At 32.5% G+C, this 23,617-nt stretch overlaps 1 protein-coding gene and 1 long non-coding RNA gene across 4 annotated transcripts; one reads left to right on the top strand and one right to left on the bottom strand.

Moving 5' to 3' along the window:
* LOC123676242 (neo-calmodulin-like) lies at positions 1 to 23,311 on the bottom strand. 3 transcript variants are annotated; one of them, XM_045612028.1, is made up of 7 exons: positions 23,105 to 23,311; positions 11,877 to 11,994; positions 8,348 to 8,555; positions 6,221 to 6,364; positions 5,969 to 6,166; positions 341 to 397; positions 1 to 262 (listed from the first exon to the last, which is right to left on the bottom strand). In XM_045612028.1, exons 2-7 carry the CDS (start codon positions 11,877 to 11,879, stop codon positions 186 to 188), a joined length of 687 nt encoding a protein of 228 aa, XP_045467984.1. In that variant the 5' UTR covers positions 11,880 to 11,994; positions 23,105 to 23,311; the 3' UTR covers positions 1 to 185. The 3 variants fall into 3 exon arrangements, with proteins under 3 accessions (XP_045467984.1, XP_045467982.1, XP_045467981.1); XM_045612026.1 differs by lacking the exon at positions 23,105 to 23,311 and adding an exon at positions 13,680 to 13,830; XM_045612025.1 differs by lacking the exons at positions 11,877 to 11,994; positions 23,105 to 23,311 and adding an exon at positions 9,921 to 10,071.
* On the top strand, positions 14,688 to 19,650 carry LOC123676244. Its single transcript, XR_006746884.1, has 3 exons — positions 14,688 to 14,804; positions 19,315 to 19,485; positions 19,545 to 19,650. It is a non-coding gene; the product is annotated as an uncharacterized LOC123676244 (long non-coding RNA).
* Positions 23,312 to 23,617: the final 306 nt, after the last annotated feature.

Genomic DNA, 23,617 nt, shown 5'->3' with positions numbered 1-23,617 from the left:
TTATAATTAACACATTTAATGTATATTGTATATATTATATATAGCAGCTTTATATATTCAATTAAATTCATTTTTCAATTCCAATAATAACAATGAGAACGATATCAATAAAAGTAACTGTGCGTAGAACACTGATATTTGTAAGTGATAAAAGGACCATAAGTGACTCCATTCTTGAGCGACAGTTATACGCCAATAGTTTCTTCATCTTCTTCATCAACGCTATCTTCATTGCCAGGTTCTCCTAGGGCATTAACGAATTCTGAAAGGAAACAATTATTGAAACAAAATTTGCACACGCAAATGAATATCGGGATATTAAACAAATATCGTGTCATACCATAGAAATCTATTCGTCCATCTCCATCAACATCGACTTCTTTGATCATGTCTTCAACTGAAATAATATAAAAATTTCAGGAGCAGAAGATAGAAAAATATTAACTACAGAACTCTTAACTGCACTTGATTTTTGGGATCAGAAAATTCGAAAGAATATGTCATTCACTATGCATTGCAAATTGGCTCAACAAGGAAAGAAGATCTTTTCATGCTACATTATTGTTTATGAAAGTATTAATCAACCGAACTCCTATAATACTTCTATAATAATAATTAAATAACATTCCGTTCTGATGTACACAATTTAAACATACGTTTTAAAGGTACACTCAACCACCTTGATTTACTAAACAATTATCTCGTAGATTCTTTTCATATTTTGTCACGTTTTGAATAAATAGCTTATCTGAGGACATCAAGGGACGTCTATGGGCCTTGATATTCAGCAAGCTTAAGATGAGCAGATGGTTATTGCATCTTATTGATATTTAAGTGGATATAACTTTATACTTATACGAGTACTTATAAATAAGTGTATATTTTTATTCTGGAAAAATTGTAATATAATTTCTTTAAGTTATGTCAAGTTTTGTTTGGTTGAAATATATGTTAGTGTTTAGTTTGAGATCGGTTATTATGATGATTTGTTTGTATTTGAATTAGTTCAGTTTTTATTTTCGATTTTTTGGGTATGAATTATTAACAATTTTTGTAAATCTGCAATATTATTCTCCTTTGAGTACTCGGCAATACCTTTGTTTACCTTTTTATAAAATTGACCAAATATTCTGACCATGTCCAAGATGTGCAAACAAATAAAAATATGGAAGGAAATGTAAAAACTAAGTATATTGGAACATCAAATTCGAAAAGGTATTAATTATTGAAATTCAACTTAATTATCATTGGCTTGTCTACATAGGGTGAATCTTGTTGTTATATGCAATTCTATGTAACAGTTGGTAACACTGTCATTGAATGACATTATAAATGTTAAAGAGATATATGTTCTATGTCTTGACTTGAAGAAGTTGATGTACTGATGTAAGATTTTGCTACAAATAAATCCTTGTGAATTGAAACCATCTTTATTTGAAAATACAAATAAACACATTCACGCAATAGTGAAGTCTAAAGGTTATGGTCCCAGTTATATCTTTTATATCGAGCTGGAAAACAAACTGCGGGAATTGGAATTATATTCTGGAAGCGGCACCTATAGGAAAGACACATGGCTATGTTAAATTCGCAGGTGGCAAATTTGAAACCGTTTGATGGGAGTAACTTTTCGAACTGGGAATTCCGTTTGAAAATCTTCCTGGAACAAAATGGGACATTGGAGGTACTGGAACAATCATTGCCAACAGATGCAATCCAACTGGCACAATTCAAGAAAACGGACGCAAAAGCCAGGAATACTATAGTACAGTGGCTGGCGGATGAGGTACTGGAGATGGTAAAGGAAAAGGAGACAGCCAAGGAAATGTTTGAGACACTGAAGCTTACGTACACGAGAAGGGGACTGTCAATGCAGGTGGATTTGCAAAGGAAGTTAAGAAACATGAAATTTTCCGAAGGTAATCTGACTAATTTTCTACTAGAGTTTGATAAAGTAGTTACAGATTTAAAATCCAGTGGAGGAAAGTTAGAAGAACCAGAAATAATTTGTCAACTGCTAGCGGCTATGCCCGAAAGTTATCAAGCACTGACAACGTCAATAGACTTGATGTTTAGCACAAATCCTAAGGATGTAACTGTGAGATTTGTTAAAAATAAGTTACTGCAGGAGGAAATGAGGCAAGGAAACAATGATCAAGGGAAAGAAGCTGTTGCATTTACGAGTAGGTACAAGGGAAATTATCCGAGACAGGGAGGTAGAAGAGAGAGAAAACAAGAATCAAAATTTAATTTCAAATGCTACAGATGAAGAAGTTGCATTTATTGCAAACAATGCGGAAGATTCAATCATAGATGACAAAAAATCTGATGGTGGCAACAATGTATTTACTGTCACAGAAAATGACAATTTGACGTTCATCATAGACTCTGGAGCAACAAACCATTTGATAAACAAACATGCTGATGCTTATTTGTCTGAGGTAAAACCTGTAAAATGTAATATTAATGTTGCGAAAAGAGGTTCTGTCATAAATGTAACCAAGAGTGGAAATTTACATGTTAGCGACATGAAAGGAAGAAACTTCAAATTAAACGATGTTTTACAAAGTGATGATTTAGAATACAACTTATTGTCAGTCAAAAAAATTGACAAAGAGGGATTTAAGGTAATCTTTGAAGATGGAAAGGTCAAAATATGTAGGAAAGACAGTAATCAAACACTGTTGGAAGGTAATTTGAGAGGAAATTTATATGTAATCTGTTTCAGACCAAAAGTTTATTCTGCAAATGTAGTTGTCGATCAGGATTTAATGCATAGAAGAATGGGTCACTCAGCGAAATATCCGCCAAGAGCTTTATGTGAGATATGTCTTAAAGCGAAACAGACTCGTGTCAAATTTAAATCACTGACTGAGGAAAGGAAGGCGAGACGAGTGTTGGAAGTCATTTCGACTGATGTTTGTGGGCCAATTACACCCTCAACACGAGACAATATGAGATACTATGTGAGTTTTATAGATCATTATACTCATTTTGCACATGTTTATCTTATGAAAAACAAATTTGAAGTCATTGAAAAATTCAAGGAGTATGAAGCTCTGGTATCTGCAAGGTTCAATTCAAAAATATCAAGATTACGTTGTGATAATGGGGGCGAGTATAGTTCTAAAGAATTTAGGATTCTTTATAAGGAAAAGGTTTTCAGATCGAGTATACAATACCTAGAAATCCGGAACAGAATGGAATAGCAGAGAGATTTAACAGAACTTTGTTAGACAAGTCTCGTTGCTTAATTTTTGACTCAAATCTGGAAAAAATATTCTGGGGAGATGCCTTACTGGCAGCGGTATATGTATATAATAGATTAGAATCGATAGTGGTCCCTAAAAATTCAACACCAGCAAAGATGTGGTATGGATATGATCCCGATTTGGATAAAATCAAGGTTTTTGGATGTGTGTCGTATGCCCACATACCAAAAGAAAATCGAATAGGAAAACTGGATTCACATTCTAGGAAAACAATTTTCATCGGATATTGTAATAACGGGTACAGATTATATGACATGGAAGAAAAATCAGTGGTTGTAGCCAGATCTGTAATGTTTGATGAGGGCAAGACGGTAGCAGACACAAGTTGGGGAATGGATATGATAAGAATTGTAGAGGATGAGAATGAGGGAGATGAGGATGACTTGGGTGTTTCAGGTTCGGAGGTTGGAATAATGGAACAAAATGTTAGGAAAAGTAAGAGAAATAGAAAACTGCCAACACATTTACAAGATTATGACTTAAACAGTGATACAGAACTAATGGCAGCCTTATCAGCTGGTAGTCTACCTCACGAGTTACCAAGAGATTATAATGAAGCATTAAATATGGAAAATGGATGGGAGCAAGCTATCAATGAAGAGTTGGAATCTTTGGAAAAACATGATACTTGGAAATTGGTTATTCCAACTCCAGATGCAAATATTATTGACTCGAAATGGATATTCAGTGAAAAACTGGTGGATGGAAAACTGAAGAAAAAGGCCAGATTAGTAGCTAGGGGATACCAACAACCATCAATAGAAGATGAAGTATATGCCCCTGTAGCAAGAATGGTAACACTGAGAGTACTACTTTCTTTATCGATAGAAAAGGATTTGACAATTCACCAATTGGATGTTAGGTCAGTTTTTTTAAAAAGTAATCTAAATGAAAAAGTTTATATGAAACCACCTGAAGGTCTAGTCAATTATAAACAAGGACAGGTATGTGAATTGAAAAAGGCACTTTATGGTTTGAGACAAAGCCCAAAATGCTGGAATGATTGTATCAATGATTATATATTGAGTTTGAATTTTGTTAGATCAAAATCAGATCCATGTCTTTATTATACAGAATTTCTGTTTCTGCTTATATGGGTAGATGATATTCTTATTTTTTCAAGTTCTTATGAAGAAGTAAATATAGTTATAAGTAAATTATCAGCAAAATTTGATATGAAAGATTTAACGAACAAAAATGGAAAATTGAGATTTTTGGGTATTGAAATAGAAAGGCAAAATAATTGTATTTTTATTAGTCAGAGAATTCTTATAGCTAAAGTTTTGAAATATTTCAATATGATGGATTGTAAGATTTCTAAAATTCCTGTACAACCAAAATTAAATTTAACTAAAGCAGACGAAACTAAAAATTTCAAAGCACCCTATAAAGAACTCATTGGAAGTCTTATGTATGTTATGTTAGAAACTCGACCAGACTTATGTTATGCTGTATGCTATTTTAGTAGATATCAAAATAGTTATGATGAAGAACATTGGCAATATTTGAAAAATGTACTTAAATATTTGAAGGGTACTGAAAAGTTAGGCTTAACCTATTATAGAAGTTCAACTAATGTGAGAATATTTGCTTTTGTAGATTCTGATTATGCGGGTGATGCTAATGACAGGAAGAGTACAACGGGTTTCTTTTTAAAGATAAATACCAATACTGTATTCTGGAATTCTAAAAAGCAGTCAGTTGTTGCTTTGTCAAGTACTGAAGCTGAATATGTGGCATTGGCATCATGTGCAACAGAATATTTATTTTTGGGACATTTATTGTCTGATTTAATTCTAAATGATGTATATCCTATAAGAATTTATGAGGATAATCAGTCAACAATCAAAATGGCTCATACTTATGAAACGAAAAGATCAAAACATATTGATGTGAAATATCATTTTATAAAAGATTTGGTTAGTAGTAAGAAAATTGAAGTTGAGTATATTTCTACTGAAAATCAAGTTGCCGATATTTTAACAAAGGCATTGTGTGTAAATAAATTTATTTCATTTCGGGATGCACTCAATGTGAACTAATTGAATGTAATATGTTTATGAATTAGAAGTTAATTTTTTTAAGTTCATGGTTAGATTGTAGAATTGAGGGAAAGTGTTGTTATATGCAATTCTATGTAACAGTTGGTAACACTGTCATTGAATGACATTATAAATGTTAAAGAGATATATGTTCTATGTCTTGACTTGAAGAAGTTGATGTACTGATGTAAGATTTTGCTACAAATAAATCCTTGTGAATTGAAACCATCTTTATTTGAAAATACAAATAAACACATTCACGCAATAGTGAAGTCTAAAAATCTTTGACCTCAAGAATCTTCGGTTGAAATATATTTCTAGGTCAAACACTCACACTGTATAAAAATGGATTTAGAACGAAATAAGACAGAACTTTATTTTGTCATGAAGTTTGCCTTGGTTATTGAATTTAGACCTTATTCTCCCGAATTCATGAAATATCGAAATTCAATCAGTCTAGAAAGATTCTGAGCACCATCCAAAGTTACTTTTTCCGTAGAAATTCAAATTTAACTTTATTTCGCTCTAACCACATCAATTCGGTTGGAAGAATAACTAGATTCAATTCAATATATTTTCACTATGAGAGATCGTATTAAATCGTATTAGAAGATCTTTCATCAAGAATTTATAATCGAAGTTATTTTTACTTACTTTCTTCTTCTGATAAATCTTCTCCTAAACACTGAAGAACAGCTCTCAAATCTGATGCAGTGATATACCCTCTATTGTGCTTATCGAAAACTCTAAAGGCATCACGAAGTTCTTTTTCCTCTTCTTCTTCCTCAGGTATAGATCCTGCTGCTGTCCAAGCAATATCAACAAACTCTTCAAAGCTCACATTTCCATCACCTTTGAAATACTGAAATTATTCTCTGAATAAATGAATTATAATAAATGGCTCACCGTCAACATCAACTTCCTGTAGCATCTGTTGCAATTCTTCAGTCCTAGCGAATTGACCTAGAGATCTCATCACCCTTCCTAGTTCTTCTTTCGTTATGCAACCGTCACCATCCTTATCGAAAAGACGGAAAGCTTCACGGAATTCTGAAAACCAAAAATAAGTTTGAATTGCGTGTAGTGTATGTGGTGATTGTTCGCTAGACGAAGCAATTGAGGATCTAGAAAAAAGAATAATCGAAGTACAGTCCACCAAGATCAAAAAAATACCGAAGAAGAGATCGCTACCTCTATACGTGAGAATTTTGTAAGAGGAGAAGAAAAAGGCGAAGAAACAGTATAGACGCACATTAAACCCCGGTGACAAAACTATACTGAATAAAATGATGAACGATGAGAAACACAGAGTCAAACAAGTGTTCAACGAAGACTGAGACAAGAAGTTAGCGGATACAATATTAATTTGGAAGAAAGGAAAAGACAAAAAAGATCCAACGAATTATCGACCCATAAGCCTATTATCGGCAATCAGTAAAGTGATAGAGAAATTAATCCACAGAAGACTGACATATTTCATAGAAGAAAATAAAATAATTCTAGATCACCAGTTTGGGTTTCGTAAAGATCATTCAACGATTCATCAACTGGTACGAATAACGAAAAATATCAAGGAGCAAATGAACCTCTCTACAGATACCGGTGTAATTTTCTTGGATATAGAAAAGGCATTTGATTAAATGTGGCATCAGGGTCTGATTTACAAAATGAAGTTGATGAAATTTCCAATCAAACTTACGAGATTGATACAATCGTACCCGGCAAATAGAAAATTTATGGTGAATATCGATAGTACCAGGTCAACGATTAGAGAAATAGAAGCCGGAGTTCCTCAAGGATCGGTGATATGACCGCTGCTGTTCAACTTATACATGGCAGACATACCGAAAATGAATAGATGCAAGATAGCCCAGTTTGCAGATGACACTGCCATATACTATCACAGTAGAATGCGGAAAACAATCACTAGGCAGCTACAGATAGACCTAGATACACTGATGGAATACTTCAAGAAATGGAGTTTCAAAGTGAACACATCGAAAACAGTTGCAATCTACTTCGGAGGAACAACAGTAAAGAAAGAGAAAGCAGGAAACGTCAAAATAGAAAACCAGACGATAGAATGGAAAAAGGAAGCAAAATACCTGGGAGTAATACTGGATGAAAGAATGAATTTTAACAAACAGATAGAAGAAAACAGAAAAAAGATAAGGCAATTGCACGGCAGACTGTACCCATTGCTCAAAACTAGAAGTAAACTTTCCTTAGAAAACAAGCTGAAGATAATAAAAATAGTGCTAATACCAAGCATTACGTGTGCAGGAGTTACTGGTACAATACGAAGGACAATAATAATGATCAGTTGCAAAGTACGCTAAATTCAGTAATAAGAACAGCGGTTGGTGCCCCATGGTATATAACAAACAAATCAGAAAAGAACTGAAAATTGAATCTATTGAAAAAATAGTCAATAAACAAATAAAGCAGGCAATAGAGACGATGAAAGAGCACGGGAATAAGGAATTAAGAAAGATAATAAAAATCAAAATAAGAAAGACAGATAAGAGGTAATACCTCTTTCAAAGAACTAAATAGAAGAAAAAAGTGACATGAAGTAGGAAGGAAAGCCTCCCGACCAGACAACAGCAGAAAATTGGAGAAATGAATTTAGAGTCGAAGGGAATGTAAATTCCGGACCAAAAGACAAAAAGAAGATCTGAGTGGTGATTGTTCAGTAGGTGATCTCTGCACGGCAATTTTCATTACCATCACTCTAAGTTGGCAATAGCAACATGCGCTACTGAAGTACAATTGTTTGTATAGAATTACTGCGTATACATTAGCGTTCAGTCATAGTTTGATGTGATTTTTTCCTTATTGGGAATATTGATATAATATTCTTCTCAAGAAAATAATGCATATCCCTTGATTGAGATAGCACTCTCAAAACAAATAGTATATAATACTAAAACTAATAATATAATTGTAAAATTAAACCCTCCACTCACAAACAATGATAATGATAAACAATTCATTGGTCATCTCTATACAAGGAAATTTTCATTAACTCACCTTTCATTTGATTTTTCGTGATTCCGGGATGCTTCAACATAATTTTTCTATTTTCACAGACAACGTATTCTCTAGTGTTCCTCCTTGCAAGTATTTGCTGATTAGACTGCAAGATGTCTATCCCTTCAGCAGGACTTATAGGATCGTCATCCGGTGAGACTCTGATGATTGTGCCTTGAACACCGTCTTGGTGGTCGTTTTGTCTTGTCTGCGAAAAAAAGAGTTTTTTCTGAGTTTTTTGATTTTTTGGGCGCTTGTTTTCTGAACCCATCGATTCATCATTTTGTAATGTATGTAATTCTTGGATTTTGAGTTGAAAAGGTCTCAAAAAATGAGGTTTGAGTCCTCAAATTCAGCCTATTATATGTAGGATCCAGTTATTGTTCCCTGTAAATAATTGAGATGGTCAACAGGATGCTTGAAGACCTATTAGTTTCTTCAAGTATCGAGAGCATGACAGTTTCAATGAATTAACAGGGAACGAATTGTTATTGTACATATAATGTAAAAAGGATGTGTAATTCTTCGAGGTGTCGAAGATATGTCATGGAGTTTTAAATCTTAAGAGACTTACTGGGGTTGGGAAAGATCGAAGACAACACGGTTGTACCAGATGTGTCACATCTGTGTATCAGGTTCTAGTCCTTCGAGAATATTCGATTTCCAGGAATCCGCGAAGATCTTTGTGGGCGGTACGGCAAAACTCTTATTGGACTAGGGGATGGTACTTTCCCTAAGGGTGTGATCAAGCCGGAAGGAGGGAAGGATATTCAGAGTGGACGGGGTAGGTTGCGGTCAGGGGACGAAGTAAATTCGAGTCGAGAGTCAGTTCAAGTTAAGTCGAAGACGAGTCAAGTTCAAGTTCGGCCTAAGTCGAAGTAAGAGTAAGTTCAGTCGGTTGAAACTTAAGACGTAAGATGAAAAAACGGTTCGCGGACTAGATTAAGACGAGTCGCGAACGAATCAAAGACGAGACGACCGAAACTTGTAATGAGACAAAGACGTGATAATCGAAGACGTTTCGAGTAATTAACACTCGAGCTAAAGACGAAATTCAGTACCGTAGTGAGAAACTTGTTATTAGGACGTTATTAGGATCTTCTCAATACTGAGTGTGTACTGTATAATTGTGGTTTCGTAAATAGATGTAAATAATTCAAAAGAGTTTAAACAAAGTCACGGAGAAAAAGACGAAAGGCCAGGTAATCGAATCATACCTCTAGACGATCGATTAACCAAGCCTACATATATACCTGATAATGTTCAAAATGAAGGACCTAGAAATTTTCTGGGTAAGTGTTAATGAGCAAAAAAAAATCTAAGTCAAGTTCTAATCCGTTACTGAGAATTGATGAAAACGAAGTTTTTACACACTTAATGACCAAAAAAAAAACATAATTATCAAGAAAAAAATTAGAAAAGTCTCAACTTAGTTCTCATATTTCTAATCGACAATCGTCCCTATGCATTCTACAGCTATTTGTTTTGGACATAAAGTTGAACCCTCTCAGGTAATGTAGGTCAAGTCTTAATCCGCTACTGAGAAATGATGAAAAACGAAGTGTTTACTCACATAATGACCGAAAGGACATAATTTGAAGAGTCTCAACTTAGTTCTCATGTTTCTTCAATCGACACTTTAAACAATATGACGGATATCAATATTTTCAACAATGTACCTACAAAGATGAACGCATCAGAGCTGGTGTCAATTAGCCTTGCTCACATCTATAGACAGTGTCGCATCTAGGTAGGTATATTCATAATATATAATAAAAATATTTTTCCAGGGAATATGGGTTTTTATTGGGATATTTTATTTTGAACAATCTCATTATTGTTTCGATATGGGGAGAAGAAGTTAGTGCTCTAAAGCAAAGAATGAAATAGGGCCGAAATTTTCACAATTTCAAAATCAATCAGTAATGAATTCTCATCTCTTGATTTGAAATCAGAAGAAGTGGAGTGGGCCACAAAATATATCCAATTATTCGCTTATGAAATCTTCAAATTTTATCTGATTTATCATCAACAGAAAGGACAAAATGAAAAACCTCAAAAATAATACAAACTATTGAATATTCTGTAATATACTAGCAAACCATGTTTTTAATTTCATAATTGCTGTTCATTGTATTTCAGAAAAAATATTTTTTTTTATTTCCCAAATTTTTAATTCTATTTTCGGAATTTACATAATCAATACTTCAACAAAAACAATTTCTTGGGTAAGTAAAAAATTTTAAAGTTCATTATAGAAAATCAAGCAGGCTTACGGAAAAAGGATTTCTAATATTTTATTGAAATAAATGAAACCAAGATTTTTTCAGAATTTATTGATTGCTTGATTTTGACGATCGAATCAATCAAAGATCGGCTTGAAGAAATTGAATGAATTATTAGTTACATAATATTCTTCAGAATTCTCAAGGGGCCTAGCCTATATATATAAAAAGATGGGTTTATGATTACTTCTTTGGAAAATCCTTTTTCAATGGCTGTCAAGAATTTCTTTTCGCAAATTGGGGTTACAAATTGAAGGGTCTAGGGGAAAGCCCCTTAATCGACATCTTGAGGTATTGACTATTGTGAACTAACCCCGTGGTCTCATTAAAAGAATGGGTTGAACGTCAATGCAATTTAAAAGGCCCCACCCAACACAGTGACGCAATATTTTTTGTATTAAAAAACTGTGTAAAAATTCGCGAGAAAAATTTCTGTCGATATTAAAATATATTCTTGCATTCTTTAAAATATTTTTTTCTCTCCAGTATGTTTGGTTCAGTGGTAATAGATTATTAAAATTCGCATTTTAAAATCGAAAACATAATTTTTTAATGTAAATGGTTTTCAGGGAAACATATTATGAATCTGCAGAGTTCAAATATAAAATTTTTTTGTTTTTTTTTTAAATCGTTTTTGAAGTTAATAAAACGGTGTACGTCTCTGCTGTACGTACATTATTTGATTATATTCAATCATTCGTGAAATCCAATGATACCTAACCATCCATTACGTAATTCGGTAATTCCCAGATTTGCAGTAAATAAATATAAAAACCATAAAACAACGTTTGCTAATAATTGCCTCTTCTAATTTGAAAGGTCACTGCTAACTTCTTAAAATGTACACTTCTAAAATAAGTTAAAATATTAATTCACTCCTGGAAAAAATGTTTCACAACTCCCTAATTCTTCTGTTTGAATCTACTGAATTGATGAAACATTGAAAGAGAAAAAATTTCAGTGATGAGACTTAAAATGGTCGATGAGTTAAATATCTAACTATGTTATTATGTTTAGATTCCTTTAATTTCAATGCGACAAGAAAAAATAGTAGTATTTCCTAATATCACATAAGAGTATAATTTTATATTATCATATGATTTCGAGTAATCATTTATTCGTAAATTGATGGAGGAGATCAAGAATGAAAGCATGTTTCGTATGAATTTTATATGAACCGGTAAATTATAGGAAGAACTCTTTTTTTCTAAGTAACCAAATTTATAACTCACTAGGGTACTCACCATCAAATCTCTGATTTGATTCACTATCGACGAAGAAAAAAAATTGTTAACTGCAGAAAACAGCTTTCCTTCTAACTTCGCCACGTTTGATTCTTGACTGTACCACTGCTCGAAAATACTGAAACAAAAAACAATAATTGAAGTTCATAATTCCTGCAATTTTGATTTTTAAATAATACTAATGATATAAGTTATTCGCTCAATATTATATCATCATATAACTATCATCTCATACATTTTTTTCTGTATGAATTAATTTGAGACATGAAAGAATGATCTTGGTAAACTCCTTGTGTGAATATATATAAAAAGTGTTTTTTTTAGAGCTGTAGAACTTTAAATTACAATAAAACAACGATGGATTATTCGATTGACATGAATTTTATTTATCCGCAAGATAATCTTATGGCATTACATTTTAAATATGATTTCTGGCATATGACCGCCACGGCTGGCTCGGATGTAGTCCAATCTGGACGTCCAATTTTCGATGACTTTTTCCAACATTTGTGGCCGTATATCGGCAATAACACGGCGAATGTTGTCTTCCAAATGGTCAAGGGTTTGTGGCTTATCCGCACTGACCAATGAATTTACATAGCCCCACAGAAAGTAGTCTAGCGGTGTTAAATCACAAGATCTTGGAGGCCAATTCACAGGTCCAAAACGTGAAATTAGGTGGTCACCAAACGTGTCTTTCAATAAATCGATTGTGGCACGAGCTGTGTGACATGTTGCGCCGTCTTGTTGGAACCACAGCTCCTGGACATCATGGTTGTTAAATTCAGGAATGAAAAAGTTAGTAATCATGTCTCTATACCGATCACCATTGACTGTAACATTCTGGCCATCATCGTTTTTAAAGAACTACGGACCAATGATTCCACCAGCCCATAAAGAGCACCAAACAGTCAGTTTTTCTGGATGTAACGGTGTTTCGAGGTACACTTGAGGATTAGCTTCACTCCAAATGCGGCAGTTTTATTTGTTGACGTAGCCATTCAACCAGAATTGCGCTTCATCGCTAAACAAAATAAAATAGACGTAGTGCGCGATACATATTCCGCACAGAACCATTATTTTAGAAATAAAATTGCACTATTTGCAAGAGTTGTTTAGGCGTGTGTCAATTCATGATAAATTGCCAAACCAAACTGAGAATAAATCACTTAACAGTTGTTAAATCTGTCGCCATCTTGAACAGTAATGCCAACTTAAAGTTATATACCTCGAAAAAAACACCCTATATAAGGTAAATGTTATTATGCTGACGAGAGAACTACATTCCACAAAAATTAAAAAAGTTTTCACGAGTGGAGGAATTTCGAGGAAATCTAGCCTTCAGATTAGTTTATTTCCTCTAAAAATAATGTGTTTTTTCAATATTTAATATACCTACAATTTTTATCAAACTGAAATTGGAAGCAAAATAGACTGATAGAAACTATATTCAATATAAAGAACGGTTAAATCATTTTACAGATGGCAGAAAATTTTTCAGAAATCTGAGAAGAATGTCTTATATTATAGATAATACAAGAAAATGAGATTGAAAATAATATTTTCTTCACCACGTTAATTCACAGACGAAAGTTCAGGAAATTTTCTTCTTAAAAAAATGATTCGGTTGTACTTAAACGTTCTAATTTCTTTGATTCTTCAACTAATCAATTAATCCGATTTGTAACAAGAAGGAATGTAAATGGAGTTGAAGAAAATTTTATACGAGATTACATTTTTGCACTAATAGCTTTTATTATGACCTACCCAACAAATTGACTGCATGTATTGTTAATTACTCACCCTCTATTCACATCCGATACAAATGTAATTCTTCAAATGGGAATTTTTACACAGAGTTCATAGATTTTATCAGGACAAGCAAATCTCAACTTGCTTGCCCCATTCACCGAAATGAATAGCAATGAATTCTGTTGAGATTTTTTAAGTGAATTTCATATTCGCGTCTGGATATTTTCTGTTTATTCATCCTTCCCCATGCTTTTAGGTTTATTTGCAGAAGCAGTGATGTCATTGTCACATTGCTCGAATTAATGGTGCAAATAGAATATGTGGTGTGAAAATATGATGAGGTTCATTTCGTACACAAGGTTATCCCAACAGAATTTTATTAAATGCAGCCAAATGAAGAATATTGATCTGGAAAACTCCACTCTACCAAAATATCGAAAATCATAATATTTACTATTCGTAGGTCGGACATCATCCAGAAAAACAGTTGATTTCACATTGTGGGAAATATTATTTGAAATAAGATTCATCAATAATAATATCGAAAATATGAATATGAAAATAATTATGTATTGATCTATAAACATTTTAACAAAAACCCAAAGTCTTGGAGATAACATTTTCACTTCTTCGGGGGATAAGTACATGAAATTTAAGCCTGAAAACCTAAAAATAAATCCTTTATTTTTAATAATTAAAATAAGTCCTTTATTGTCAACAGGTGAATCACCCAATTACAGAAAATAATTGAATCTTGGTTGATAAGAAGAACCAAGCTACTGGAGAAAGCATACAGAAACAAATTGATAAAATTGGGTTCCAAAAATTTAAATTAGCTTCAATACTTGACAAACATTTATCTATGTTGTGATTTAAGAAAATATCCCAACAAGGAAATAACCGTAAACCAAAAACACAAAATATAAACATATGTATTCAACCTACAAGGGCGTAGATCTCTTTTTTCTTGGGAGGGTAATCGGAGAGAATTTTTTACGACAATGTTTACTTGCAAACACCAAAATTTCTCCAGCCAGAAGTTGTGCATATCATCTGGGCCTGGAGATTTTCTATTGTATGTGTTCCGTATAGTTTTTTGAAAGAAACTATTACTGCTTATCAGATATTATTTCATATTTATTCATTCTTCAGTGAAAATGTATTGAATCTGAAAACGTAAGTTGATGATAAAATACTCATGATGAAATATTTTTAATACGTGAGGAAAACTACATACCATTAATGAGTGCCTCAAATATTCCAGAGAAATAAAGCATTTCTTAGTTAAAAGTGTTGAATCAACTTTTCTTCAACCTCTTTTCTCAATATTTGAAATCTATATTTCTGCCTGTTTTATTGAAGGTCTAGTCTAATCGATATAATTAATTATTTCTTTTGTCATTATGTCACCTAGATATTGATATATAGCCATATAGTTATTCAATAAAACGAGGGACTGATGAATTTTTTATGCATAAACATTACCATCGATTGATAATGTAACTGTTAGTTCTATTATTTTCATTCAAAATAACTACGTACAAAGTCAAAACAACACCGAAAGCTTATATTTCATGTCTTCTGATCTTCATTTTCTTTTACCGAAATGGTTACTTTGGATATTGAACATAAGTGGTGTTACATTTCTCAAAAATGGTAGTAATCACAATAAAACATTGATTTTTACTGGATTGTTTTATATATTTATATCATGGAGTTTTATAACAGGATTTTCGGGCATATCTGCAATCTGGGTTCGATGTAAGTAACCATTATTTCTGCAATATTCTGAATACCAAATAATTTTTTTCAGCTCTGGGTAATTTTGTTGTACGAATCGTCAAAGTATCTGAATTTTTAAGTTTAATGATGAGACTTATATGGAAATTTTTACACAGGTCAGATTATGACATATTGATAAATTTTTTGAGTCACCAGAACGTCATAGTGAAAAGCAACACCAAAGAGGGGAAGAAAAAAAGATTTGGATATTTTACTTCAATAACAACCGCTTATATTACAACCATGCTACTGATTTCGTATGATCATGAAAACCTGACTCAATTGAGTGCCTTAAACTTAATGATATGGATAGTTTACAGGTTTTACCAAGCTTTGGAATGTGATTTCATGGATTTATTTTGGGGAAATATTCAACTAATATTTTCTAACTTGAGTAACCAAATATCAAATGAATGTGATAGAATTTCTAGCATATCGGAAATTATGAAAAGAATTGATGTGAATAAAAAACAAACATTACAAGTCCGAGAATTGAAAGAACAAATTGGGAACTTGAAAAAAATTTCATTAATCCACTATGAACTATCTGAAATAATTATAAAGTTCAATTCTACTTTTTCTTTTGATATCGTGATTTGGATGGCAGCAAATTTCATATGCATTGTAGCTAATTTTTACTGCCTTCTAGATACTGTAGATTTTAATGGACATTGGATACTGTATTGTGTTTTGATCAGTTATGAAATATTCAAAAATTATTCTATCATTTCAATCTGGAGTTCATTATCTGACAAAGTGAGTATTTATGTTTGTCGTGTTTCATTTTTCTGGAGATGTTTTGCCTTTCCATAATTTGAAGATGGCAGTCCATTTCCTTCATGCCAACACTGAGTCTTCTCAGGCAAATTTTACATTTCAATTTATATAAATTTAAGCTTGAAAACAAACTTAATTAGGATATCGAATTTAATGTTGACAGAAAATTCATGAAATCTAATAGGGTTATAATAAAAATGTAGAGGTGAATTGAAACTATACTAGAATTCCTAAAGTTTTGGAATATATCGGGTGTCCCAAGGTGAGTGGCCTATTAGATTATTATGGAAACTATTGATGGTAAAAATTTCAAATTTTGTGGATAGATATTTGGCCATGTTAGGTACATTTTTAAAATATTTTCACATTTCCAGTGTTGCCGGATGTACCACAATTTGGCAACAACTTTATTATTTTGAATAGGACATCCGGTATTTCTATTTTTTTTATGATACTCCAAAAAATATTAAATCTATTCACTCTTACTTTTCCATCCCTATCTTCAACGGTTTTTGAGTTATTAATTATTTTTCGAAATTTTTGATCAAATTGGCGTATTACGAAAATGACTCTAGTTCGTTCAATATTTGAGATTTAACCCTACACTTCTCGAATTTTGTTTTTTGTTGAAAAAAATATAATTTCGATTCATAGTATTGAGAGGAAGTATAAAAAAATAATAAAAAAATTCTAGAGTTTTTATTAAGTTTTATTTTTGAAAAACATTAGTTGTATCAAATTTGATACATAATGCATATGAGAATACATTTTCAAGAATTGTGTAAATTAACAAAACAATTATTATTCTTGTTGAGACACAAATGAACACCACATTTTGAACATTTCAAATGAGAGAATGATTTGCAAGAAGGAAATTTAAATCTTTATCTCCACATCATCATAGGTAGGCCAGTGGCCAATAGAATCGGTCCTGACGTCCTTCGGAGGAACATGCGAAAACACTGTGGACTTTTTCTTTTTCGCAACAAGGATATTTTCGACGGAATCCTTGGATGGTCTACCTCGTTTCTTGTTTCCATTTTGTGACTTACAGAGTCATTCTGCTATTTCTAGCCGAACATCAACCTGTTTGAGCTCTTGCTTACCAAACCTCTTGTGGAGCAACCATGTAATTACTAAGGTCATGTCGACTAAATGGTAAAAAAGACCATTTCTCAGATCTAATTTTAATTTTATTTCTGCCAATATAACTGTCCATGGCATCAACGCCTCCCATATGAGCATTGTATTCCGGGACTAGGTTTGGACACTCAATATTCACATACTTTTTTGATTTTCTGTCCCACCTTTTCACTTCTTTTAGAGGCATTTTCCCTTTGAATGTTGAAAGAAAAATAACTGGCTCATTATCTAGCCATACTACAGATGTTATGTCAACTCCATCGATATTGCAGATATATTCATGCGAAGAGTCTCTAGGTTCTTTCATCAACTCTTTTTCAATTCAAATATGCGCTATGTATCAAATTTGATACAACTGAAATTATGTCGAATATAATAATATCACATGGTATAAATGAATGAAATTATGTTATATTTGATATATCTCACCTTTATCCAAGTAAAAACATTTTTTATAATGCAACTTTACGAAAATTCGAAGGATAAACAAATCTCAATCACCTCACACTGGATATGATATCAACCAGCTACCATTTTGAAACATAAACATGCCACAGATGGTATTAGCGCGCGGAAATGTATTATGAAACGTATTGAATCTTGAAATAAGGATGTATCAAATATGATACGGTGCGTTATATGTAAGAAATTGCTAAATAAGATAACTTTAAATGAAGTTTATTTGGTTTTATCTGATTTGATACAATAGGCAGTGTAGGGTTAAGTCAGAAATTTTGCAAGTCGTTAGATTTTGATCTGATCTGTGTCACTGCTCTTGAATTATGGTTGTCAATAATACAGGACGGACCAAAAAAATTCATCATTTGCCAAGTTACAAAATTGTGAAAAAGTCTATTTTTTCAAATTAGACACCTAGTATATTTTTCAATTTTTGGAATCAGTACAACACACTCTACAATTTTTCTATTCACGTCCCTATACCTATCTCAAATGGATTCCGAGGTATATGCGTTTATTAGATTTCACATTGATTCAATAAGTGTTAATATCTTTTGTATTGTTATGTTCTCTATGTGGTTCATAGATCGATATATCAATGAATCAGTTCAATCCATAAATGTCAAAATAAACAATAATTGCCTAACAGGTGTTTTGTTCCGAGGTTTTTCTATAAATAATGACTCAAGAAAGATATACACATATAACTCGGAATCCAGTTGAGATAGGTATAGGGACGTGAATAGAAAAATTGTAGAGTGTGTTGTACTGATTCCAAAAATTGCAAAATATACAAGGTGTCTAATTTGAAAAAATAGACTTTTTTACAATTTTGTAACTTGGCAAATGATGATTTTTTTTGGTCCGTCCTGTATTATTGACAACCATAATTCAAGAGCAGTGACACAGATCAGATCAATATCTAACGACTTGCAAAATTTCTGACTTAAATCTCAAATATTGAACGAACTAGAGTCATTTTCGTAATACGCCAATTTGATCAAAAATTTCGAAAAATAATTAATAACTCAAAAACCGTTGAAGATAGGGATGGACAAGTAAGAGTGAATAGATTCAATATTTTATGGAGTATCATAAAAAAAATAGAAATACCGGATGTCCTATTCAAAATAACAAAGTTGTTGCCAAATTGTCGTACATCCGGCAACACTGGAAATGTGAAATTATTTTAAAAATGTACCTTACATGGCCAAATATCTATCCACAAAATTTGAAATCTTTACCATCAATAGTTTCCATAATAATCTAATAGGCCACTCACCTTGGGACACCCGATATTCAACAAAATATTTTGAGAAAAATATTTTTGACAAATATATAGAATTGAGAGCTCAAAAAGGAGTTTTTATAGACGTTTAGTATGGATGAAGCTAAGGATCAAAGTTATAGCTGCAAAATTGTTCCATTATTAGAAAATTAAATGAAATTATTGAACATTCATTTCTATAATATTACTGAATCGAATACTATTCGCACCTACAAATAATTCTTCTTAAATTTATAGGCTAATCAATCTGTTGTCTTATTACATGATGTTTGGAATGAACATGTGGAAAATGAAAAATTTCATAAAGAAATACTGTACATGCAGTTTATATCGATGAGGTTTCAGACTACCAAGTTGCAACTATCGGGATATGGATTTTTCCCATTGAATAAAACTTTTTTACATTCTGTATGTTGAACTCCTCGAAAATGCTATCATACTCCTTATAATCATTTTTGCTATTTCAGTTTGTAGCTGCTGGTGCAACGTATATCATAATTCTCATCCAATTATCGCATTGAAACAATCTTGTGTGTACCTTTAAACATCTGATTGATGATCATGAATAACCATTATTATCGATTCAAAAATAAGTCTCTCGAGAGTATATTCATAAGGCCAGGCGCTCTACAATATAAAAAAAGACTTTGAGCTACTGAGATTTGAAGTGCATGAAGTATATCTCTTTTACAACATTCTCATAATTGTGGTCGATTTTTTCACTTAGAAATTCAATTTCCAATAAAAATAGGAAAAGTGATTGAATTTTTGTTATATGAATCTATCTCCACCATTTTAAAATTCAAAATGAAATGACAACTGTGTAATAAATACCCTCAATTGGGGTAGTCAATGAAATAGCGTCTATCCAAGAACTGTAATAAAATTATGCTATAATATTACGTATATACAGAAATCTATGAATTGACTCTGGCTTGTTATGTTGAAAAATCATTAGTTAGTGATGTTGAATTGGTGAAATAAACGGAGTATTTTTTAATACTTTCAAATTTTTCTTATTTTCGTAATTAATATGTACGAATCCCCTAATACTCCTTGGCCAAGGAATTTCAATATGATTTTTATCAATACAATTGTTTTCATTTAATGTATTATAGAATAGAATAGAGTATAACATTCAATACTCCTTTCTAGTTTTTTACTTTTTTTGTTTTCAGATTTGATTATAATATCTGATTATCTTCTGATGAAAATGAAGGATGAAAGAGTTTTTTTAGATGGAGAAGCCTTTCAATAAGAATACTTCCTTCTAATTTTATATCTTCATCTGAACTCAAACACTAATATTCTATTCAGTCATAAATAATAATAAAAATTCATAATGTTCACGTACCTACAGAGTTGTCCGATATCACTGGAAATATAGTATTTAATTTTGCTAGTACTGTTTTTTCAATTGAAGAAAAATGTAAGGAAGGCTTTCTTACGTACAGGGTGGGCAAATAAGCGAGGTAAGCGGCTATATCTCAGGATCCACTCATCGTAGAGACTTGCGGTAAAAAATTTTACCACTAAAGTAAACAAAAGAAAACACTGGAAATTGTTTTGAAGTTCATACCTCCACCGCTAGGGGGCGTAATAGCTATCGTCGAGTAGAAAAATGCATTTTACACGAAAACTTTTCATATTAAGTTGGAAAAAAAATATCATCACTGTAAACCTTGGAAAATTCTCTATCTGTTTGAATTGTCACTTTCGATTTTGCGACATCAAATAAGGGTGGGGGAAAGATAGAAATCTCACTGATTGAAATGTCTGTAACTTCAGTTTGGCTCAACATTTTTGAGCAAATTAGATCTTATTTGAGAGACAACATCTTGTTGATTAAGGAAAAAATATACTCATGATGAATTTGATTCAGCTGCTTCCGATAGGGAGCGCTGAGTCAGAAGTTCATTGATTTGTTCATTTTTCTCTGAAATTTCAAATGTAATGATAGGATTTTCTTAACAGAAACAAAAATTTCATTGAATTTGCATGAAAAAACCTGAAGGTCGCAAAGCGATAATTTCAGGCGTTCTGAAGTTATGGCCGAAGGAAGATATTCTTCAACTGATGCACTGCGAAAAACCAAATTGAGTCTTCAAGTTCTAACAGAAACAGAAATCCCATCAAATTTTTATGAAAAAACCAAAAGGTCGCAAAGCGATAGCTTCAGGGGTTCTCTAGTTATGGACGAAAAAAGATATTCTTCAACTGATGCACTGAAAAACTAAATTGTGTCTTCTTTCGGCCATAACTCCAGAACGCCTGAAGCTATCGCTTTGCGACCTTTTGGTTTTTTCATACATATTTGATGGGATTTCTGTTTCTGTTAGAACTTGAAGACTCAATTTGGTTTTTCGCAGTGGCAGTGCATCAGTTGAAGAATATCTTCTTTCGGCCATAATTTCAGAACGCCTGAAATTATCGCTTTGCGACCTTCAAGTTTTTTCATGCAAATTCAATGAAATTTTTGTTTCTGTTAAGAAAATCCTATCATTACATTTGAAGTTTCAGAGAAAAATGAACAAAACAATGAACTTCTGACTCAGCGCTCCCTATCGGAAGCAGCTGAATCAAATTCATCATGAGTATATTTTTTCCTTAATCAACAAGATGTTGTCTCTCAAATAAGATCTAATTTGCTCAAAAATGTTGAGCCAAACTGAAGTTACAGACATTTCAATCAGTGAGATTTCTATCTTTCCCCCACCCTTATTTGATGTCGCAAAATCGAAAGTGACAATTCAAACAGATAGAGAATTTTCCAAGGTTTACAGTGATGATATTTTTTTTCCAACTTAATATGAAAAGTTTTCGTGTAAAATGCACTTTTCTACTCGACGATAGCTATTACACCCCCTAGCCGTAGAGGTATGAACTTCAAAACAATTTTCAGTGTTTTCTTTTGTTTACTTTAGTGGTAACATTTTTTACCGCAAGTCTCTACGATGAGTGGATCCTGAGATATAGCCGCTTACCTCGCTTATTTGCCCACCCTGTATATGGTGAAAAACTGCAAATTCATTAACTATGAAATTTCACTCATAAGTAAATGTTGTTTGATCACCCTGTATGATGTAACAAACAGAGATATAGAATTTTTATTATGAAATATTTTTTCATAATTTTTTGATTTGATAGTGATAAAGATGAGCTGGTGTAACTTCAATTTCAGTCTGATTTTTATGACTGTTTTTGTTTGGTAGCTGGTGGATGCGCTAGTAGTTTGGCATTCATATTGAAACATCATTCACTTATCTATATAATTGATCATATGCTTCCTGTGATTAATTAATCTTTTTTTTATCCTGAAGAAGGGAATATAATTCCTGAAACGTTATAGTTGAATAAGGTGTACATTATAATTATTCTTTCCTGGTGACGGAAAATCTTTCGCCTTATTTGTAATAGGAACGATAAGAGCCTTACTGATGATAATGATTATTATCAGAGTATACGAAAATAAACTAGCAAAAGTCGTATATTTTATTATATCAAAGAGGATTGTTTTCGTTTGGTAGCTGGTGGATGCGCTAGTAGTTTGGCATTCATATTGAAACATCATTCATTTATCTATATAATTAATCATATGCTTCCTGTGATTAATTAATCTTTTTTTTATCCTGAAGAAGGGAATATAATTCCTGGAACGTTAAAGTTGAATAAGGTGTACATTATAATTATTCTTTCCTGGTGACGGAGAATCTTTCACCTTATTTGTAATAGGAACGATAAGAGCCTTACTGATGATAATGATCATTATCAGAGTATACGAAAATAAACCATCAAGAGTCGCATATTTTATTATATCCAAGTGAAGGTTAGAGCTACCAGGAACTACCTATTAATTATCTTGACCAATGAATCAATAAATATCGCGATTTCTAATTAGATTATGATAAGTAAGATTTCGCGAAAAAAAGTTTGTTCTGAGGTATATCAGATATTCAAAGTATTCTATTAAAAAAGTTGCTATAACTTCTTCATTTCATCCATCCAGTCCAATAAATTCGATACTCACCTGAAATTAATCAACAAATCGCACTCTATCGCTCACGAATGTTTCAACAGCTTATCAGCCTTACAATATATGTATCATTCTCTTCACGTAGAAAACTTCCTGAATCTCAATCACCTCAAATTCTCATAAAGAACTATACTACGATGTTTCTACGTTTGTGGCACCCCCTTACGTCTGTTCATTCAAGAAATAAACACGAGGTTGTAACGGTGTTAACGAGAAGTTGACAATTCGTTCTCTGTATTGACATTCGGGGGTTGGTCCTCGGGGGATGCTGCAGAGTTGAGCTTGCGCACTTCAGGAAAAATAACGGGAGAAAATCTGTGAATTGGACTGCTACCTCTTCGTTATAGTGAAATCATGGGGCCAATTTCGAATTAAGCCAATTAGGAGTAATCAAGAAGTTGATCTTTGCAGATTATGGTGGATGCCCCAAACGTATATTTCTTCAGATTATGAATGCATGCTCCATTAGGCGGTATTATCAATATCTGATTACGTGAGGCAAATGTG

The sequence above is a fragment of the Harmonia axyridis genome, chromosome 3 (genome assembly GCF_914767665.1).
Source record: "Harmonia axyridis chromosome 3, icHarAxyr1.1, whole genome shotgun sequence".
In the NCBI taxonomy this organism is placed as follows: domain Eukaryota; kingdom Metazoa; phylum Arthropoda; class Insecta; order Coleoptera; family Coccinellidae; genus Harmonia; species Harmonia axyridis.
The sequence above is the reverse complement of the archived record's forward strand: the minus strand, read 5'-3'. Positions and strand labels throughout refer to the sequence as shown.